At 38.0% G+C, this 17702-nt stretch overlaps 1 protein-coding gene across 1 annotated transcript; it reads right to left on the bottom strand.

Moving 5' to 3' along the window:
* Nucleotides 1-1952: 1952 nt before the first annotated feature.
* Nucleotides 1953-14846, bottom strand: LOC132132280 (neuropeptide Y receptor type 6-like). The gene is made up of 2 exons (XM_059544656.1): nt 14708-14846; nt 1953-4047 (listed from the first exon to the last, which is right to left on the bottom strand). Exon 2 carries the CDS (start codon nt 3929-3931, stop codon nt 2795-2797), a length of 1137 nt encoding a protein of 378 aa, XP_059400639.1. The 5' UTR covers nt 3932-4047; nt 14708-14846; the 3' UTR covers nt 1953-2794.
* Nucleotides 14847-17702: the final 2856 nt, after the last annotated feature.

The following is a 17702-nucleotide window of genomic DNA, read 5'->3' as shown; positions in this document are numbered from 1 at the left end:
CACCAACTTACCTAAACTCACTGGTTAAATCTTATGTGCCCTCCAGAAGTTTGCGCTCTGCAAGTGAACAACGCCTTGTGGTACCATCCCAAAGAAGTTCAAAATCACTCTCACGGACCTTTTCCTGGACGGTGCCCAGCTGGTGGAATGACCTCCCAATCTCAATTCGTACAGCTGAGTCTTTACTCATTTTCAAGAAACAGCTAAAGACTCATTTTTTCGCCTGCACTTAACCAACTAACACTAGCACTTTTCCTTTTCTTATAGAACGCATACCTACCTATGCGTTCTATACTAGACTTAATGAGACTTGTCATGGCACTTGTATACTGTTGTTGTTCTCTTGTTGACCTGACTGCTTCTATTGTTCTCATTTGTAAGTCGCTTTGGATAAAAGCGTCTGCTAAATGATTAAATGTAAATGTAAATGTAAATGTAAATCAAAAGATAAACATAAATATACATTTTTCATGTTAATTTCCATTTATAAGTGGCGTGTTCAATATTTCATCAATAAACCACATGAAAATCTGCTGAAGGGCTAAAGTAATGGCCACAAACATCAAAGACTCTCAAAATGTGCTGCATTTGCAAGTCAATCTGATTGCAGAAAGACTATAGGGGAGATTCTGTCAAATCAGGCTGTACAAGTCAAAGCTGCCAGGCATCTTTAGATAACGTCTGAATAAATATAATGCAAGAGGGACTCATTTTCGATTAGAGTAGCGCAGATAACCCACAGCAAGCTAATAAACTTCGGTGAGAATTATAAAACAGAGAGGAGATGGCAATCCCTCTGGACAAACAATGATTATCTGTTTTCTATAATCTCAAAGCTCTCCTTGGCTGGTGCGTCCCCTGAGGCTTTGACCTACACATTAATTTACCGAACCAATGGAGGATTGTCTTCAAACACTTCACTTTCAGATATTGTTGGTGACGTGCTGAAAATCAATGGCAATTTAAAATAAGTGCATCTTATCACGTATGAGAAAACAAGGTTAGGTAAAGAGCTTTTATCTGTGTGCCACACGTTTTATCTCCTCTAATAAGAAAACTCCGGCAGCAGTGAAAAGAAATGGGACTCGTGAGACAACAAATCAAGCGACCTGAGAGTAGTAACACCTCTGAACAGAACTCCTTGACCTGGACTCCGTTCACGGAAAGAGTATATGTGATTTTAGCACCTGGGATGTCATGTCACGTACAGCACGCTGATAAGGGGCATGATCTAGCATAATGAAACCGCTCACTGTGACAAAATACAAAAATGTCCTTTTGACCAATGAACTTTGTTGTTTATGATTATAACGGTTTCAAAAAACTATTTTTCATGTTGGGACAGACACAGTCTTTGAAGATATATATATATATATAAAGAAGATGATTGTTTGGACACTTTCTCATACAGTTATTAGCAAATAAAGAACACCCAGTGTGTCAAAAATTTATATTCATTTTCATTATCTTCCTCTGACTTTTAATAATTGCTATGAACTTTATATAATATAGATCAAGCAACAATGAAGTCACGGGTTCAAATCCAAAGGAAAGCATGAGGTAATACAATGTATACCATGAATGCAAAGCACAAGCACAAAACACAATTTTAATATTCCCCATGTTTTCTTCACCACAGGAATGCTGTAAAACATCTTCACTCTTGTATCTGTGAATTGCTGTTACATGTTGTTGCTGTTTTTAAACCATAAGTCAGGCAAATTGCATCTAACTGAATAAACTGTCTAGTACCTTGATGGGAATCAAAAAGATGATGCCTCAGGAGGAATGTTACCAACATTATGTGGCTCATGCATCAGTAATACAAGCACATCTGCTGTATATGCTAATTATTTCATCTTCAGTAATGAGCAGAAAAGCATGCAACGTAATTACCAACAACGCCACCGAACAAGTGAAGACAAACAAGAAAAACAGTAATTGGCATTACGTGGATGTCATCTTTCCAAATTTATTTGCACTTTCAGAACTACCATTTATAAGGCAACAACAACATCAACACCAAATACCTTTGTCAGAAACTGAACTTTGCTTTGATTTCAATCATCAAGAATATATTTATTACCAAACTGGCACTGGCACAGTCATGTATCAGTTGTACCAGAAGATGGATGTGTTGTTAAGCTAACACCAATGCTCAAATATTCAATATGTTTCCCAATATTACAGAGGTACGATTCAAAGTTAAAATGCAGCACAAGCTGTCTCACCAAAGCAACACAATAAATACTAATAGCTACAATTCATTTAACAACAACCCCAACAACAATAACAAAACCAGACATGAACAGAAGAAATACTTTGGTGAGGGCACCGATTCCCTGCTACAGTGATTTTAATAAATACCTAAAAGAATTGTACATGAAAAATACTTTCATTATAACAACAACTTGCTGTTTGACGTGAAATGTCTGGTGTTCAATGAAAGCTAAAACAATCAAGCCTCATAAATCAGTCCTTCCTTTCCTAACATAACAGACTGAAAGTGTCATAAGAGGAATAATCACATTCTTGATGGAATATTTATCCCGTACAAGTCATACACAGAGACAGGAATAATGCCATGACGACCTAGCTGTCATTAACAAAACATCACACCACATTCCAGACCTGGACCACTGAAAACATGGCAACAGTGGGTTGAGGTTGTTTTTAGATCTCTTGGGTGTGAACTGATGCAGAAACCCACATAGACATTCCACGTCTCCATGGAAACAGTGCCAGTTCATCCTCAACCCCTCCCCTCATTATTCCCTCCAATCCTGCCGTCTCTTTAGCAGTGAGCACACTGTTCCGTTCTCATCATAGAGCCCTGCTGCATCGACGACACCTTGGTGACATCAGTGGCCACCGTCGAAAGTGGGAAGCTCTCGTAGGTCTCTGGAACATCCCAGCCACAATGGCAGCGTTGAAGAGTCACCTTTAGCTCCTTCTGGAAGTTGGTGTTGAGGAAGCCATACACAACCGGGTTCACGCAGGTAGACGCCATTGCTGTGAGGTGGCAGGCTGAGAAGATGACATCATGCTGGCAAGAAGGAAGCACCTGGTGGTACCAGTCAAAGACGGTGTTGAAGACATTGAGCGGCAGCCAGCAGAGAGCAAAAGCGACCACGATTATTACCAACATGGCGTTGATGCGCTGAGCGCCCCGTGCCTTCCTCTGCCGGGCCTCGGTGGCTTGCTCCACCATGTCTTTCCGTCGACGTAAACGCAGGAATATGCGCAAGTAGCAGAGTAGAATAAGAAGCAGGGGTAGGCAGTATTGGAAGAGCAGAAGCGAGGTGGTATATGCCAAACGGTTGCGTTCTGAAGGCCAGAGCTCCATGCAAATCACGTGATCGCTGAACGGGTTGAACGGAAGGCTGAGGTTCTGGAACGGGGCGTTAGTGAGGATGTTAAAGGACAGGAAGGGTAGGGAAATGAAGCAGGCCACCATCCAGGTGACTGCCACGGCCAGGTAGGAATGGCCTGCGGCTGGTGTCCAGCCGGTGGGGTGGATGATGAGTTGATGCCGCTCCAATGCGATGAGGACCAGCGAGAAGATGGAGACCGTGACGGACATGCACTGCACGAACGGCGTGACCTTGCACAGCGTCTCACCAAGGATCCAGCGGTCCATGAGTGTGTAGATGACCGTCACGGGGAGGCACACCACGCACATGAGGATGTCGGAGCAGGAGAGGTTGGCTATGAGGATGTTTGTGACATTCCTCATCTCCTTCTGTCTGGATATGATGAAGACCAAACAAGTGTTGCCCACCAATCCCACTGCAATAACAGTGCTGTAGGCCACAATCAGAAGGGTCATGCCACTCACAGAGGGAGGGCAGACGTTGGACTCTGCCCATGTTCTCTGGCCCAAACCAGCTGAGGTGTTGCTGATGTTGTCCGAGTTTGGAGAGGCCTCCATAAGTCCCAAAGTTGTTTGAGTAGCAGCTGGGCGTTCAGAAAACTGTTAAACAGCAGATGAAAGATGACTCATTGTTTAGGTCCTTCCATTTATTTGCAGCAAGCCAGTTGGTTGACCTGGACGAAAAGGAGCACATAAAGACTGTTAGCTGGCATTAAAATGGACAATATGTTGGGAGGGATTTAATAGAGAAGGATTTAACTTTGCAAGTGAGTCTCTGGGAAAGGTTAAGCCCCCTTAATACAACAGATGTTTGTGGACCTGAAATCTGACCATAAACATCTTTATCACAAATCTCTCAAGTATTTTCAGCTAATCATTTCATGAATTAGCTCATGTGTATCGACCAAAACACATGATTTATTCTGCTCTAATAATGGTGTGAACTCAATTAATACTCTTTGCAAAATCTCCCTCGGGATGTTGACCGGTCATCCTGTCTGTTAAGCTGACAGATGGAGGTCTCTCTCAATAGAATTCTCTCTTTATCCCTTTTATCTCAGAGTTCTCTTTCTTTGCCCTAGTATGCTTTTTATGTGATAAAAGCAATAAAAATAATCATATCTCAAACTACAGATTTAAAAGATATCAACCAACGTATTAGCACATTTTTACACAGTATTTACTTGACAGGTTTACCTTGTCAACCTCAGGAAATCGAGAATATTATTGAATAAAATACTAAAATTGAATGATCCTGTCATTATGTTCAGTTCGGTTAAACAGTTTAGTTTTAATAAATGGTACTTTACAAAAGTGTTCCCAAGAACGGTATCGTTTTGATTAGTATGTTTGCATAGTATGGATTTAAGTGTTTGTAATTGTTAAGTGAAATTTACAGATTTGTTAAACTCCTGTTTCCTTTCCTATCATTCTATTTCTCCACATACTTTAGTAAGCACTGCATCTAACTTGACTTCACTTGACTCCTGTAATGCATACAGATTTGTCAAATGCATCAAATATTTTACTCCCGCAGTCACTTTGGCTAATTTGTTTCTTGCGCCGACCACTCTGAGTTTCTGGATTGAGTAAGTGTTGTAATTAGGCCACTGCTAATATCCTCTCTCTCCTCCAAACCAACTGTCAAGAGTTTCACACCAGCTTTTTACGTCATTCATCTCACATGGAGTGGGAAGCTGATTCAGGGAATGCATTACTGAGATTATCTACTCCAAAGTTTCAATCCTTCACAGCTCTAAAGAGCATCATTTATCACACACAATTCTTTAAAGAGGACCTCTACAATTTGCATTTTTGCAAATGAAATTAAATAAAAAAGTGCTTTTTAATGCAGCAAAAGAGGGCTTCGATTTATTTTCAAATACTTAGACATAAAAACAAAAAAACTAGGGTGTTTGCTAGGGGTGTTTCTAGGTGGTTAGTCGAAAGAATCCAACCCAAGAAGTGTCTATTCTGGTCCCTAAATATGGCTTGGATCTCTTCTCTAATGCAAAATTGTCACTTTCCAATAATGTTCCACATCAGTAAACCAACACAATTCACTATATATTAAATATGCATATATACTGATATGAATTGTATGCAAATGTGACATTATATCTGGCAAAAAGAATTTTTGATAACTATTTAAACTGGCTAAACCATTAAAAACCATTATTAAAAATGCCAAAATAAAATGTGTAGAACAAGTCACTAATGCAGTAAAGCATTCTAAGATAGAGGTCAGATGTGAGAATATAATACATCTGATATATGATACCTCTGAAAGATGTGTCCTTCGGAGGATATAAAGTTTTGTATTACCACAGCATGACATGCTGAGATATAACAGCATATATCAGAGGCAGCAGTATCAGAGGTGTGGGCTTGTGTGTGTTTGTGTGTGTGTCTGTGTGTGTGTGGAGAGTGACTCAAGAATTTAAGGGAGTGTGTGAAATTATATAAGGCAGAACTAAATTAATCATCTAATTTTCATATCGCACAGACAAGTCTGAGCGACATGCTTTCATAACTCTACATAGAGATTCGCTACTTGTGCAAATCAGATGCTCGTTGTCATTTGAGATGAAAAAACCTGAAGAAATTAATAAACCAAAAAGACAAAAACAAAGGCAAATAAGTTCCAGTGTTTCCAGCAGACATTTAAATCAAGCTGAGGTGAAAAAAAAGGTAACAGTTTTAAGGTAACAGTTCACCCATAGAAATTATGATTCTGTCATAATTTATTCACCTTCTTGCCATTTTATATATATTTGTATTAAAGATTACACTATCTCTCTCTCTCTATAGGCCTATACATCATTGTATATAAGATTACACAATCAAAAAAGAAAAATGCCAAAATGTAATTTTTTAGTGTGTGTGAACTGTCCCTTTAACATGAAAGCTTATATAAAACACTTCTCACAGAAAGCCAAAATATGCAGCGTGACATTTAGCATTATTTGTGAGCTGCTGACTAAGTCTACAAGGTCAGATCCAATAGATTAGGTCAGAAATCAAAAGAGTGAATTGTGCCAAAGTGCTTTCTTCTTCCATTAACCTTGAAGAGGTCGACTCTTTCAACAGAAGCTCTAGTAGTTCATTAGCTTGTTCCTCATGATTTGGATCCTGTCATGACAGGCAGCTAATAAGCTGACAACAACTACTGCTATCAAACACTTTGTTCAGGCATCTAGTATTACTGAGAGTAGAATCTTACTTCTCCATGGGAATATTAATGTTTTCAGCAACCTTTTTATTGGTACTTTATTTCGCTTGTAGACATTAGAATGCTTTTTGACTCCTATAGCGACTGTGAGTCACTTGGGTAATTGACAGCTTCATAATGACCTTGAGATATGCCAGGCTTATCACAACCTCTGATTAAACAGATTCTTGATGGTACTGTTGAGTCAACAAATAATAATGTGAGCGATCAAACCTAATCAAAGCATTGCTTCTATCTTAAGATGACTGTCGTCATGAAGTGTTTCATTTTTTGCTTTTTTAAAATACTCCAATCGAAGCTTAAATGAATATTCTGTCATCATTTGATGATTTTTCGTACAATGTCCAATGACTTTTATGTTTCACAAAAGAAAAATAGTCAGGTTTGGAATGACAAGAGTGTCTTCAAATTTCATGTTTAATTCAGTGTGTTAATTGCGGTTTCTTTGTAATTCTTTGTGAAATGGACTAACAACTTTCAGAGTATAAGTGCCCAGGTGGATTTTCTCTAATAGAGTATAAAATCATTCATCCCCACCAGCCCAAAACACCTACACTGTTCCATGCTCTCCTAAATTATCTTTTTTTTTTCTTGCCTGATCGATGTTAATACGAAATAAAGAAATCACAGATTTGCATCAAAGGAAACTCTGGTCTCTGTCTACACTATCTAAAAATCTAATCTAGTCTAAAAGGGAAGTCGTGGGTTGTGGGTTTGAGTCTCGGGCTGGCAATACCATGACTGAGGTGCCCTTGAGCAAGGCACTAAACCCCTAACTGCTCCCTGGGTGCTGCAGCATAAATGACTGCCCACTGCTCTGTTTGTGTGTGTGCACTTTGGATGGGTTAAATGCAGAGCATGAATTCTGAGTATGGGTCACCATACTTGGCTGAATGTCATGTCACTAAAAATCTAATATTTTCCACAATAATCTTTATTAAAAAAATGTGTACTGTAGCTGTCAGGGATGGAATCACATTTTGATTAAGTAGTGTCCCTGAGCTATTCTGAATACCATACAAACACATTTCCACTGATGTTGCTCTTTACACAGACGGCAATTACAGATTCAACAACCTTGGATAGATGGAAATGATCTCTCTCTTTCTTTGGAATTAGCTCTCTCGACCTTCGGTAAAAGGACAATGGCATGCCGCAAATGGCAGTTGAAAAACAGTGTTATGGAAGTAGGTTCATGGCCAGAGAAGCCCTCAGTATCTTTGATTGAACAGAAACAGTGTGGCTCTCTGCTGTAGTGTTCTGAGTTTCCATAAATATGAGTCTCCCTATAGACGGTTTCATCGGGCGCACGCGCCTGGACCTAAGTTAACTACCGGTCTGTGTTGTGTATATCGGTCTGGCTGCAGTGCCTTCTACAAACGCAGTTAAAGTCAAGGTGATGAGTAGTACATTGAAGTTGGGCTCAGGTGGTTGTGCTGTGGGATGTGTTTCCCATACATTTATTTATTTTTGGAGACTCGCCACAATTTTAAAACTGATCGATTTTCAAAAAGGCTTCGCTGAATAAACATGAGTAACGTTACGTACTGCACGTTTAATAATAATAATTCCTTACATGTATATGTTTAAATATCAAAACGAGGCACAGGTGTTTTTATATCGCTGTATTTCTGAAGGAAGACTTGCGTGTTATATGCCTGATAAAGCAGCGTGTGAGCGTACCACCTCTGCTTTGTTTACAGCTGTTACTGGGGAAACCTCTATTTCTCGCCCTTTATGTCTATGCTTTAAAACATCTCCTGCTGCCAAAGAATGAATTTGCATTTTCATTAAGTCCACCTGATCCACGCGGCAAACATATTTTGTTTGTTATCAAAAAATATCTACTCTAGAGGGACTTGGCTGTTGTTATTGATTCTATTTGGAAGTCTACCGGAAGTTAAGTTAGGTCCAAAAAAGCGCGCATGCGCAGTAACGTTTGTTTATGTTGGGGCTGTTGAAACCGTCTATAGGATGGTGGAAGGGCAGTTCACTACATAAGACCCACACTGAAGGTAATAGCACTGTTGAAATACCTCAAAGTGGCCTGAGGCAATATGTTTTCAAATCCCTCTGGGCAGGCCAACTATACAGAAACAAGTCAATTTATGGGGAAATCATGGTTGTAGAACAGCTGCTCTACAGCTCCAGTGTAGTCTATTATGTGGGAGGACGTGAAGATACCAGGAAAGAAAGTATAAAGCTATGTTATAAAAAAAACTTAAAAGAACAGTTCCAGTTCACTGAAAAATACATTCTGTCACTTACTCACCCTCAAATCTACTCTCTATTCACTTTCATTATATATCCTTAAAATGTGTGCATATTCATATGAATCGTAGTTTACTTGTGTGTGTGTCTGTGTGTGCAAAAACTATCATTCAAAATTTTGGGATCAGTAAGATTTGAATAATACACTGTAAAATCCAATAGTTTACCTTACTTAGATTTAATTAGTTATCTTTACTTAGTCGTTATACTTACTAGGTTTTATTAAGTTTTAGCTACTTTCAAGGCAAATAAAACAATTTACTTACTGTTTTGAGTGACACTTACTTAAAATATTCAAGTAGCCACAAAGGAACCAACGACATTAATAAACCAGTGAGAGGCAGCAGTGCACTAATATGTTGCTAATTGCCGTATTTTTTTTTTTAGCTCACCATTATAGTGATTAGCGTTCCCTTTGGTTGGGCACTTGAAACTTCATTTATGTTACTATAATTTTCTCTCTTATTAATGGAGAAATGCATCATGAAATCAGAGTTATTTGATTTCAAAGAAAAGTAATAAAAAGGTTGCTTTTATAAAATGACCTATTTTTTTAATTAAAGCATTTTTACGTATGTGTTTAATAATGACCTTGTTGAGATTTTATTTTTCATAAATACCTTGATATGCTTTTTATATAATCCTTAAATAGTAAGTGGTAATATGCTGAAGTCACACACAGACTTAAACATTCATCACGTGAATCACAACAATGGTAACAATTAAATTTAATTTATTTTCATTAATTGTAACAATAGCCATTTTATTTGCTCTTTTTGTTGTGCTACTGCTGACACAAGACAGCAAATAAAATTGGCAAATAAACACAACAACTTTAAAACAAAGCAACTGCATAATTTATTCTGCGCAATGCATTCTGGGAGTCAGTGAGTAGCTATACTAAGTCATGAGTAAACCTAAATGAAAGGATCAAGTACCCCCTACAGTTCTTTTTTAGTTACTAGAACTCTTGTGTAAGTTAACTATACTAACTAAGCATTTGTCAGTACAACATACTATTCCCATTTAAATTTACTTAGTTTTTTCAAGGCAATCAGTTTGCATGCTTTTTTTAAGTAAGCCCAACTTATTAGATTTTACAGTGTACTTTTATTCAGAAAGGATGCATTAAATTGATCTAAAGTGGCGGCAAATGCATTTATAATGTTACTAAAAAAAAATTCAAATAAATTGTTCTTTTTAAGACTGAAATACATCAAATAATCCTCAAAAATAAACAAATATCACGGTCTATTTCTACAAAAATATTGAGTGTTTTCATCTTTAATAAGAAATGTTATGAATTAATCAGCATTTTAGAATCAATTCTGAAAGACCATGTGACTGGAGTAATGAATAAATTACATTTTATCTATCACACTATCACAGTATTGTATTGTATTTTTCTTCAAATAAATACAGCCTTAAGGAGCATAAGAGACTTCTTTCAAAAAGAAAAACTTTCTTTCCAGGAAAACATTCATTCCACAAGTAAAAGCAAATAATAAAATTTTGAAATGACATGACAGTGACTAATTTTTGACTCAACCTTTTAATTTTAAGATGCATTTTAGCTGTCTATCTTTCACACAAGTGAAAAAGTAAAGACAAAAAATTAGTGAAAAGCTTTTCTGAGAATTGTTACAATTTCAGATTTTGTGCCACCCACCATCTCAAAATTCAGCCCATCCTCTGTCTAATTGCCATGGGGTGTCCTTTAAAAAATCTCACAGTGTCACCTTACTCCTTAGGACACTGGTGTTCAAAATTTACTGGTGGACGGCTTAAGCATAACACAAGTGTCATAAAAAACAGGGCTTTTTAGACACCTCATCTTCATCCGACTGATGAAGTTTGACAATCTATCAAAATGCATTACATCCATCCAGTGACCTTTGATGTTTTCATCAGCCCCTTTTTAGTTTGGGAAGCATCTCCTCACAGGCTAATGCGCCTTCACATCAGACAGACATATGATCTCTGCCCATTGAAAACTCCCTCAACAAAGCAAACATAAAGACTTTTCTTTTCACCTTGAACCTCCTCACCCACTGCTGGAAAATATGGAAACATTTAATGATCTACAAAAAGGTCTATAGAAATCAGAGGTGGGTAGTAACGAGTTACATTTACTTCGTTACATTTACTTGAGTAATTTTTTGGGGTAACGAATACTTTTCGGGGTATATTTAAAGATGGGTACTTTATACTCTTACTTGAGTAAATTTTTGGGGGAAAATCTGTACTTTTACTTCGTTACTGTGGGCGACGCTCCTCTCGTTACTTTATCTTAATGCAATAAATGTTATAATGCTTCAGTTTATTCCAAACGCGCCGTCTACTTTTCTCTGGGCAATGAGCGATGCCCATTCGCGAATGATTCATTCTTTTGAGTCAATTCTGTTCAAAGGCTTGATCAAACCAATTGGCAAACGAGTGAATTGGTTCATGAATCAGTTTGAATGAGTCGTTCAGTTCCCTGCCGCACGCGCTGAGCATCTGAAGTGGTTCACTCGGAGTTGTAACGTTTAAGAACAGAAAGAGCGTTGAAAACGTGGCTGGAACTGCACTGAATTGAAATCTGCAAAGGTTATTATTTGCTAGCGATGGAGATCCTTATTAGATGAACACCGCGTGTGCTGTCTACTGTTTAACAGGTAATAACTTGGGCTACATTCGATTACAGTACACGATACCACTGTGACATTAGTTTGTTGTACGTGTGGCTTATAACAGAGGGGAGTCAAGTTGAATGCAGCTTCCAAAAGACAAAAAATAGCCGATTAAGATTTTATTAATTTTAATACAATCACACTGGTGCAAGTACGTTCAGCGAGTCATATTATCAGCTGCTAAATTCAGATCTGTGATTGCTTGCTGGCGCTTAGCCAGAGATAGATGCGTTTATACAGCGCTGCGCATTATAACCAATCACACATGATTCTTTTGAGCTTATTAAAGCATTGGCCAATCAGAGGCGTTCAGATGAGTCATCGCTAAAATGCCGTTGCTTCCTTCACTCGCTCACTGACTGAATACCTCTTTCTGGCGAATTCTCTCGCAGGAACAACAAAGTGCAGATGTGTGTACGAATCTTTAATTAAGATATTGATTTCACAGTGTTAACAGTTTCAGTGATTTTAATGGGAGTTTCTGAGAGTGATTGAAATCTAGACTGTCAGTGAAAATGATCTTTAATAATGTAAATGTTATTTGCTCTCTTTCTGAACAATGAAAGATTAGTAGCAATATTTATATCACATTAACTTTCAAAGTTAAATTCACATTTAATATAAAGTCAGTCGTATTAAAAATATGTTATGGCATGACACCTATATCTGTTACTTAAGTTAACAGACAGGGTTTTATAATAAATTACATAAATTGGAGTAAAGGCTGATGAAATATATACATTTATACACGCACACATACATTACATACATTTTATCTATATATCTAAATAAAAATAGGCTCAGTACAGTATATATGACCCAAAGTAACTAGTAACTAACTACTTGAGTAGATTTTTTATCCGATACTCTTTTACTCTTACTCAAGTAACTATTCAAGACTAGTACTTTTACTTTTACTTGAGTAAATATTTCTAGAAGTACTTTTACTTTTACTTGAGTACAGTTTTTGGGTACTCTACCCACCTCTGATAGAAATACACCTTATGATGTATATTCCAATGATTCTCAAATGGTTTTGCTGCAAGATACAGATTTCACATTGAACACCAAGAACGAGCACAACCTAAAATCACTTATTAAGACACATGTACTGTAATATAATCTACTAAAGACTTTACATTGGACATCAAGTAATAACAATAATAATAATTCATTACATTTATATAGCACTTTTCTAGGCACTCAAAGCGCTTACATAGTCAGGGGGTATCTCCTCATCCACCACCAGTGTGCAGCATCCACCTGGATGATGCGACGGCAGCCATAGTGCGCCAGAACGCCCACCACACACCAGCTTACTGGTGGAGAGGAGACAGAGTGATGAAGCCAATCAGCAGATATGGGGATTGTTAGGAGGCCATGATGGTCAGAGGCCAATGGGCAAATTTAGCCAGGATGCCGAGGTCACACCTCTACTCTTTTCGAAAGACTGGGATTTTTACTGACCACAGAGAGTCAGGACCTCGGTTTAACGTCTCATCCGAAGGACGGTGCTTGTTGACAGTATAGTGTCCCCATCACTACACTGGGGCGCTAGGACCCACACAGACCTCAGGGTGAGCACCCCCTGCTGGCCTCACTAGCACCTCTTCCAGCAGCAACCTAGTTTTCTCAGGAGGTCTCCCATCCAGGTACTGACCAGGCTCAGCCCTGCTTAGCTTCAGTGGGAAACCGGTCTTGGGCTCCAGGGTGATATGGCTGCCGACTAAAGTATGAACAGACCCAAAATCACTTCTTATGCTACATGTAATGTAGTCTACATTATATTTTCTTTTAACCTTTTTTTTAGTTTTGTTTTATTTCTTAGAATGCAAGGCATTTCTTCTCCCTTTTAAAGTTTGACTTGGCCATATATTTTGATAGCTCAATTTAAGCAATTATATGGTTAGATGCAATTAATTTTTTCCACTGATGTGCGACCCATGTATATCGATCCTCCAGTTGAGAATCACAGACTTCCATTTTGGCTATACATTAACTTAACATTATATGACCATCTGTTGCTAATGTGCACATTTGATTTCAAAATAGGTTATAATAATTTTCTGCCACTACCATTCTTCCACCTTATTAATGAAATCGTCAATTAAATGCAGCTCAATACTGCGTATTGCTCACATGACATGCAAGATCCCAACAGAACAATCCCTATGGTCAAGTAAAAATCCTTGACTAGGTACCGAATAATGCAAGGAGTGGTGACGTCTGAAACTAATCTTAGATGACTTATTGCTAGATGACAACTGCACCCCTATGTCTCGACTGAAGGGTCTGTCTGAATCAATAAACTGTCTCCTGAAAATAAGTAATGGTCTATTTTAAGAGAAAAGGAAACCATAAACACCATTACCTTGAGATCCTTTCACACCTGTCAATCAAACCGCCGGGAGGAAAAAAAAAATAATAAAAGCTCCGCAAAGGCAAACATCATTCTTAGTCTATATAAAGTGCAATAACATACTTCTCACCCTCACATTTATCCCTAATCTTATGTCTCTCAAGCTGCACAACCGAACAATCCTCGTGTCTTGTCTTGACAAGAAGCACACATAATCTTTTGAGATTAGAGAATTTCAATGCACGCTGACAAGTACATGAGAGGCATTACGCTTTAAATCCCACTCGTGGAAATGTCAAGTGCATTTTCTGAATATTCTTTCCCATAAATACTATTTGCCTCAATTGTTTCCTCGTCACGATCAGCGGTCAGCTAGATCATTCTAGTCTCAAACTCCAACTTGGTGAAAAAGGTGAAAACACTCTGACCTCCTTTCAGTCATAATTTCCATCAACAGATATCAACATTTCACATAAAACACCATGAATTGACTTTATGATTGTTTGACATTTATAATAATAAGTTTAAGGATAATTCAGCTTTTCTGATAAATTCGTGGTTTATTTTTAGCTAAAGGTCAAAAACCACACATTTCATATCACATACCAAGATTCAGATTATGAAAATCAGTTGCATAACTACTCAACACAGAAATGCGAGGAATCCTAGAAATTCCCTTAGACGCTTTTAACTGTTCACGTCACAAATCTGCTCACGTTAACACAACATAAATGAAACAGTTTATGTTATTTCTAATCCTCTACTTCACGACATTTTCACCATATATAAAGCGATCTTACCAGTAAATCGGTATTTTCTCCCGCGTTGGTGCCGACGCTGCGGTGGAGAGCCCGAACTCGACTAATGACGGAGGAAGAGGATGCTGAGACTCCCTGCTCCAGCATCAGCACCAGCAGCTGTCTGATTCTCTGGACGGGACTTCAGCCGTTTACATATGCAGAAAGTGTCGAGATGAAATGCTGGAAAACTTTGCATAGATGTGAATATAGATGACGTCCTCCCCCTCGCGCGCAGATTTCACTGGCACCCCTGCTCATCACTCGATTGGTTGTTGTTTGGAACTCTCTCTCAGTAAACGAGCTTGATAGCGCTGCATGATAAAAAGAAAGGTTAATTAATAAGATTGTCAATTAAGGCTAATTGATAAGTCACTGCATTAATATGTGACTGTGTTCTTATGAATTATTGATTCAAAGTAAGGGCCTCGTCATTTAGCCTAGATTATGACATTTACAAGGAATTATAAGAATTATAAAAAACGACCCTCACAATAAACTTCGCTTACAAATAGTTTATATAAGTGACGATAAAAAAACGTAAAAAAAAAAAAAAAAAAAATCGTAACATCATGAATATCAATACCGAACAAAACGCTAAACGTAATTTGTTTTTTGGATTTTCTTACCATGACAACAAAATGGCATCCTGCGTGTTGGTTACGCCCAGCTGGCTTTGATTTGACATACGTTTTCAGTATAATTGTTGTTAAAAAAATAATAATAATAAAATAAATAAATATATATATATATATATAATCTTCTTACTCAGCATTAACTATATTTATTTTACTCAAGATTTTCTACATTTTAATGCTCGTTCTCTTTTAGTAGCCTATATTTATTTATTTTGTAATAATCAATTGACAAAAAAACTCTTTTTTATTTTACACAGTGATTTTAATTCAGTAAATAAAATAAAAGAAATGTCATAGTAAAGATGATTGTATGAATTGCATTTTAATGTACTTTTTAATGACAATTACAGATACAGAACAAAAATCACAAGGACCCAATTAATAAAAAGCAAAGTCATAAAATAAACATATACATGCCAGGTCAAATTGTATGAATCTTGTCAGCTATTTAAAATAAATATTGTGATTAAAAAACCTGTTAAAATCTAAATTAAATGTATTTATTTAATTAAAAATGACTTCAATTAACTTTACTACATTAGTCATTTTAACAGCAGGTTAAAAAACACACACATATACATATTTTGCACATATACATAGGACTATAGATTGAAACAGATACTGTTTTTCTCCAACCAGACATTTTTTCAAAGAAATATTATTTAATCTTATTTTACAGTTATGCATAAACTCAAATCCCAGTTCCCCTTCAAGGTAACTCGCACTATATCCTCTAGTGGACACTATGGGGAATGCCATCAGCATGACCGGTGTCTGAAGCATGTGTAAAAACACTCCAAATCCATAGTGGCATACCCAGAAGTATAAGAGGGCGCCTGTAATACACGTCATCAACTTCTTTTGTCTTCAGGAGCCGTTGGTTTGTGTACTTGGAAACACTCTGCAAAACACTTCAGGTAATGCATGCGTCTGTTCCGAGGTCACCGTGGCCACCAGATCCAGTCTGTGTCCAGATCAGAGGGTCACTGCAGTCACCCGGATCCAGTACGTATCCAGACCAGATGGTGGATCAGCACCTAGAAAGGACCTCTACATCCCTGAAAGACAGCGGAGACCAGGACAACTATAGCCCCAGATACAGATCCCCTTTAAAGCCCTTGTCTCAGAGGACCACCGGGACAAGACCACAGGAAACAGATGATTCTTCTGCACAATCTGACTTTGCTGCAGCCTGGAATTGAACTACTGGTTTCGTCCGGTCAGAGGAGAACTGGCCCCCCAACTGAGCCTGGTTTCTCCCAAGGTTTTTTTTATTCCATTCTGTCACCGATGGAGTTTCGGTTCCTTGCCGCTGTCGCCTCTGGCTTGCTTAGTTGGGGACACTTCATCTACAGCGATATCGTTGACTTGATTGCAAATAAATGCACGGACACTATTTAACTGAACAGAGATGACATAACTGAATTCAATGATGAACTGCCTTTAACTATCATTTTGCATTATTGACACTGTTTTCCTAATGAATGTTGTTCAGTTGCTTTGAGGCAATGTATTTTGTTTAAAGCGCTATATAAATAAAGGTCACTTCTGACCTTATAGGACATGCATGTTTGATGCAGGTTGTGCATGAGTGAATCTAGTGTCTGTACGGAGGGCATTCAGCTCTAATTTGGTTGAATGGGAAGTCCCTCATTAATATTAGAGTTGGTGGGTTATTTTAGATGTCTGGGCATCATTGGCATGTCCCCCTTTTTTAATTGGTGGATGTTTGCCACTATTTTTCTCTAACCAGGTGGACAGGCAATGCACCGATGCATGGCATAGTGGGTATTTCATTCTCCATAGTGTCCACTAGAGGATGCAGTGCGAGTTCCCTTAAAGGGGAACATCTCGGGCTTCACATGTAAACATGGTTCCCCCGAGAGGGAGAACGAGACACTGCATCCCCTTGCCATGCCTAGGGCCTGCCTGTTTCACATCTCCTTCAAACAAAGAAGTTAATGACATGCATTACAGATGCCCTCTTATACTTCTTGGGATGCTGCTATTGATGTCACGTGCTGCACGGTCCAATGGATTTGGAGTGTTTTCACACGTGCTTCAGACATCAGTCATGCTGATGGCATTTCTCATAGTGTCCACTAGAGGATGCAGTGTCTCATTCACTCTCGGGGAACCATGGTTATATGCATAACCCCGAGATGTTTTTCAGCAAGAGAAGTTGAGTTAACATAAGAAAAAAATTCCATAAAGAAAATTTGGACGTTGGTTGAGGAGATGAAAACTATTTTTAGTTCACTGAATGTTCAGTGAGAAAATCATAACCATCTACACAAGACATAACCTTCACACATTATATCTCCAGCATCTGGAACTTTAGTAGAAGTGAATTTGACAAA

Source organism: Carassius carassius, chromosome 49 (assembly GCF_963082965.1).
Source record: "Carassius carassius chromosome 49, fCarCar2.1, whole genome shotgun sequence".
Classification (NCBI taxonomy): Eukaryota; Metazoa; Chordata; class Actinopteri; order Cypriniformes; family Cyprinidae; genus Carassius; species Carassius carassius.
This window is presented reverse-complemented; position numbering and strand designations above follow the sequence as displayed.